General features: G+C 38.7%; 1 protein-coding gene across 1 annotated transcript; it reads left to right on the forward strand.

Annotated features, from left to right (window-relative positions):
* Positions 1–317: 317 nt before the first annotated feature.
* On the forward strand, positions 318–5,456 carry IRX1 (iroquois homeobox 1). The gene is made up of 4 exons (XM_075212831.1): positions 318–952; positions 3,397–4,396; positions 4,679–4,748; positions 5,029–5,456. Exons 1-4 carry the CDS (start codon positions 680–682, stop codon positions 5,084–5,086), a joined length of 1,401 nt encoding a protein of 466 aa, XP_075068932.1. The 5' UTR covers positions 318–679; the 3' UTR covers positions 5,087–5,456.
* The last annotated feature ends 426 nt before the right edge of the window (positions 5,457–5,882 follow it).

The following is a 5,882-nucleotide window of genomic DNA, read 5'->3' on the forward strand; positions in this document are numbered from 1 at the left end:
ACCCCAATGTTGGACAGCTGTAAAATCGTGTAGACAGGTTGTCATACAGCAGTGGGGGCTTCTCTGAAAGGAACCCATTGCTAAACATTAAATACACAATCCAGGCGAATGCAGGCAGACACACACTCACACACACACACACACACAGAAGGGGGAGAGAGACGCGCTCACATCCACTTCCACACATACAGACAAACATCCCGTTTCTGTTACACAGTAAAGTGGCCCAGCCAATGCTCAGGCCACATGCTCCAAAGGGGGAGGTGCCTGGAGCTCAAGTGGATGCCAATCAAAGCATCAACTTCAAATTGTATCTGAAAGATCAGCCCAGGACCTAAGGGCAGACACATCAGTTGGAGCTCAATTGTTGATCAGATCACATCTAAGGGATTTAGGAGCACAGAAGAGCCGAGATTTGAGGGGGGAAAAGAGACACCCTATCGAATCCACACACCTCTCCCCTTCTTCCTATCCAGAATCTCTCTGTAGAATACAATACTACACACAGCAAGAGAGAGAGAGAGAAGGTTGCTGCTCACTACACTGCCTCACTTTTTGGCCAAGAGTTTGGTCTCCTTTTTTACAGTGCTGTGTTTCTTCCGCCCAGCCCTTTTTGTACTTGTTGTTGTGCCGGAGAGCCAGTGTTTCCCCTGCCGGAGAGAGACCCAGAGGCAGAGACATGTCCTTTCCACAGCTGGGCTACCCCCAGTACCTCAGCGCTGGCCAGGCGGCCGTCTACGGAGGGGACCGGCAGGGGGTTCTGGCCGCCGCAGCCGCGGCAGCAGCAGCAGCGGCCGCAGCCGGATCAGGGAGGCCCGCAGGAACAGAGTTGGGTAGCAGTTCCACCGCCGCTGTCACCTCTGTCCTGGGCATGTACACAAGCCCCTACAGTGCTCCCAACTACAGCGCATTCCTGCCCTATACCACCGATCTCACCCTCTTCTCTCAGATGGTAAGTGCCAGTCACTACCTCACTCACACTCAGCTCTCCTTCTGTGCATGTCTTACTGCATTTCTTCTGTGTTTGACACACTGCCCCTGGAATCATGCAGGTTGGCTGTTACAAAGAGGCATTACTACATTTTGCACTGGTACCAAAATAGGTTTAGGAAACTGAAACAAGGTTAGTTATAGGGAGTACTTTACAGCAATGCAGTTCTCTTACTTGGCCTTGCACGCTAATAGCATTAATAGTGAATTGTGCTTGCTCTTTTTTCTGTCTTGAATGTTTATCTCCTTTTCAGTCTTTTCATTGCTGGCTGAAATTGTTGTGCATATAATGGTGGGGTCATCGGGGGCAGCAAAACAAAATGTAGAAAAGAAAGAGAACCAATCTTGCTTTAAAGTAAAAATAAATTCAGTGTTAGCATTGCAAGAAATGTTTCCCGAGGGGTTTGCCAAGCAGTAACAAGCAGATCCCAGCTTCTGTTCAGATCGTATTCCCTTTTTTGAAAACTTTGCGTCCCAAAAAGTTATCTAAATGACTAGAGCACAGCCAAGTGTTTTTTTTAAGTACTCTGCAACTTGATAACTTACATTTAACTTATTTTTCGAGCTGAAGCTTTTGGTCTTTGAAACGCAAAACACCGGTCTCATCACTTCCTGGGCACACATTTCACTTCTGATGCATCGCCGTTTTGTAGTTTAGTTTTAAATATATTTTTTCAGTATTAAACACAATTTGATACCTCTCAACTTCAAATTGCTTAAATTATTAAATGATAAAAAAAAAAAAAGCTATGATAAAACAAACAACTAATTTCACCCAAAGCTGATATTGATTTGATTTGATTTACAGAAGAAAAATAAATTAAATATTTTCAGCCTGAATGTAATCATATAAATGTGCTTTGGCTATATATCTTTGCAAATAAATGCTGTTTTAGAGACTCTAAATGATCTTGATGGGTAAAATTAAAATAACAAAACATCATTATTATGTTATTTTCGCCCCATTGGAAGTCAATGACCTATTTAATTAATGCATCTTAATGAAATGTCGCTGTCTTATTTCATTCGTATGTAAAATGTATAAGGATGTACCTTGTCTTGTGTTTAGATTATTCACTGAGCTTTTTACTGACGTGGTGAAAGATTTATAAGTACCCTCTTAAACAGTCTCTGCAGCTCACATACAATAGCTGAAAAAATTATGCTAGCAACTAAACAAGTAAAATACAGCGTCGGGGAAGTAAACAGACAAAATGATTCACAAATTGCGTTTTAATATTTAGTCATTTTGTCTAAAAGTTAACGAAGTAATATACATATATGATGCATAAATGCATAAGAAACGTGCGGGTAGTTTATTTTCCCACTTTTATTACGTCTGCAAATATCTATATCTGTATAACTGAGGGGAAAACACTGTAAAATATAGACGTGATCATGCACAATCGGCTGAACATATATATATATATATATATATATATATATATATATATATATATATATTTATTTATTTAAATTACATTTCTAACATAACTGGTTCTGTGGTTTAATGGAAATCCTCTTTTCATTTAAACCAGTCACGGTAATAGTTTACAGTAATAATAAGGCCTAATGAGGTTATTATCAAAACACCCAATGGGATAATTTAACTTTCTGTTTTGCCCCGGATAGCAACAAAGTGACTTAAGATACATAGTCACTTTTTAAAACACTAGCAAACAATTGCTATTTGCTTTTTTTCAAGATCAAAGCTCAACTTCATTGACAGTCACTGTGTACAACATATGAGTCAGTCAAATAAGAACGAACTATTTTTTTCAAGTCAACATTTGACATAGAGTTTATGTATATACATTTCTTATTCATTGTTGCTCTTTGTCATTTTTTTTACACCATGCCATTACTTCTTTTTCATATATTGTGTGACCGCACCTGTGCAAACTTCAATTTAAATAATGTTTACTGTTTGATTAGGGGAATTGGGTAGCAATTGATGCATGCGTTACATTTGCATTGGTAATGCTCAATTGTATAAACTAGAACAGAAATACTCGGAATGTGATTAAATACCCAGACTAAACGTAGCTTTCGTTCACAGTGTAGCTGCTGCAAGCTAGTGTTTACCTGCACACACTGTCGATTTTTTTGGACTGATAGGTCAGTGCAAACTTGAAATGTGTTAAAATTGTACAGACCCTTATTAGCAGTTTCCAGGCATTGCTGATAAATGTCCAAGGTTAGCAAATCCCAAGGAAGTCACTATGGCTTTTTCATTGATAGAAGTGTAAAGCATTTAGGATTTAAGGGCACAGTTGTTTAGATTATTAGAAGCTTCTTTCTACCCTAATGCTGCTTATTAGAAAATCAGGAAATGGCAGCTGTTAATAAATAATACATTCTTGTATCTCCGCAGATACTAACTGATTTATTGTGTCTATGTTTCAGGGATCACAGTATGAACTTAAGGATAACCCCGGTGTCCACCCAGCTGCGTTTGCTGCCCACACTGCCCCAGGTTATTACCCTTATGGGCAGTTTCAGTATGGTGATCCAGGTCGGCCGAAGAATGCCACCAGGGAAAGTACCAGCACGTTGAAAGCTTGGCTAAATGAGCACAGAAAGAACCCATATCCCACCAAGGGCGAAAAGATCATGCTGGCCATCATCACCAAGATGACCCTCACCCAGGTCTCCACTTGGTTTGCCAATGCCAGGAGGAGGCTCAAGAAAGAGAACAAGGTAACATGGGGTGCCAGGAGTAAGGAAGATGGCAATCTCTTTGGGAGTGACAACGAAGGAGACCATGAAAAAACTGAAGACGACGAGGAGATCGACCTCGAGAGCATAGATATTGATAAAATAGACGATAATGACGGAGAACAGAGCAATGAAGAGGAGGACGACAAGCCTGAGCACTTGAGGCAGAGCGACAAAGAAAGTTTAAAAAAGGAAAGCGATGTCATGTTAGCAGGGACTGATGGACTTAAATCAAAAGACTCTTTGTCACTAGTAAAAGAAAACTCTGAATCCAGCAATACCAGAATTGTGAGCCCCGGAGGACAGGGGAGTTTACAAGAAACACCTCATAACAAACCAAAAATCTGGTCTTTGGCAGAAACAGCAACCAGCCCTGATGGTGCCCTTAAGTCTTCTCCTTCTCCACCCCAAGTGAATCATACATCTCCACCAATCCAGCATCCAGCTTTCCTACCCAGCCATGGACTATACACATGCCAGATTGGCAAATTCCACAATTGGACAAATGGCGCTTTCCTCACTCAGAGTTCCCTAATAAATATGAGGTCCTTGTTAGGAGTAAATCACCATCACGCGTCTCATCATAACCACCATCACCTCCAGGCACACCAGCAAGCACCCCTCTTAGCCAACCTGGGGACACTTAACAACGACAAAGCCACAGAAAGAACCAGTCTTAAGCACACAGGTGAATGAATCCACAGTATACAATATTAGACTAGTTTAGTCCCAATATTACCTCTATACATGGAGTGATCTCACTTTCCTCTACTCCTAATAACATAACAAGGTAATACCACCACTCACCTTTGTTACCTTAGTAATATGTCACAGCAAGCCCAAAACAACTGTGCTAGATCCAAATATTTTTTTTAATACATTTATTAAAAGTTACCTACTCGATTCTTTATTGTAGACCAGATTGCTTCTATTAAAATGTATTTTGTTAATCATTATATATTTTTTACAGACAGAGAAAATGTTCCAAGGACCGACTCCCCTCCACAGCTAAAATCTTCCTTTCAGGCTGTCCGTGAAAAGTAAGTTTAAATATTTTTGTTCAAGATAAATTATGTTTAATGATTTTAATTTTCAATGTTGATGTGTCATAATCCTACATAAAGAAAAGATAGTGTGATAATTCAAGTTAATTAGCATAGTACTAAGCTAAAAATGGTTTAATACAGTATAGATGTTTAATGCCGTAGAGATGTATTAAAAATATACAAATAAAATAAAAACTTAACGTTGACAGATGTATAGGAAAAATAAATGCGATTTTATTATGGTTATTATAATATCTGTTTTCTCCCTTTGCAGCTCTTTGTCACAGCAAGACGGAACACCTCGCATATTAACGGCCCTCCCTTCTGCCTGATTGCTGAATCCTCAACAGTGATTAAGAGACTGTTTAAACAATATGGACGATAATGGGTATTATATATAAATGACTCTGAATCTCTTTTTGCAATAAGGTGGTGTAAATCCCCCTCCGCCATCCCCCCAAAATGGAAAAAAACAACGAAACGATTTTTACAAATCTGTAGATGGATTCCTTTCCACTGTTCCATTTATGATCCCTGTAATTCTAACAATTCTTGGATTATTCGGTTTTTTTTTTGGCAACTTGTTCCCATGTCTGTGTTTTTTCTGTATATAACGTGATCTGAAATTGTAAATAGCGCGTCAGCAAACTTGTCTAAATCATATATTTTTGTCTAATAAACTAAATGAAATTATGAAATATACTTATTCGTTTATTTTCCCCCGGTAACTTCATCCATAAATATTCCATATTGGTTATGATTATAAAATGAAGCTTTTATTTAACGCTATGATGGGGTACAGAGAAACAGTTTTAGTTGTTTTTTCCTCCCTTACTCCTGATTTAAGAATACAATTTCCATTTTAATGTCTGTCATTATGAAGTGAAAGGGATACGTTGAAACAATTTGTCACGCTTTAGTTTACGGTGATTACTGGTGCAGCAGTTGGAACAATCTGGTCTGTTGTATAATTTCTTTTGAAATCTCATGCAAGAGTGTTTTTTTATTTTTTTTATTTTCCTGTGAATTCTATGAAATTGTTTTCGAACTGTGGTCTTTCAAATATTGATTACAATTTAGCTTTATGGATTTTAAATAGGGGATCTTAAAGACAATTGTTGAGCTAAT

This window comes from Mixophyes fleayi, chromosome 5, assembly GCF_038048845.1.
Source record: "Mixophyes fleayi isolate aMixFle1 chromosome 5, aMixFle1.hap1, whole genome shotgun sequence".
Lineage (NCBI taxonomy): Eukaryota > Metazoa > Chordata > Amphibia > Anura > Limnodynastidae > Mixophyes > Mixophyes fleayi.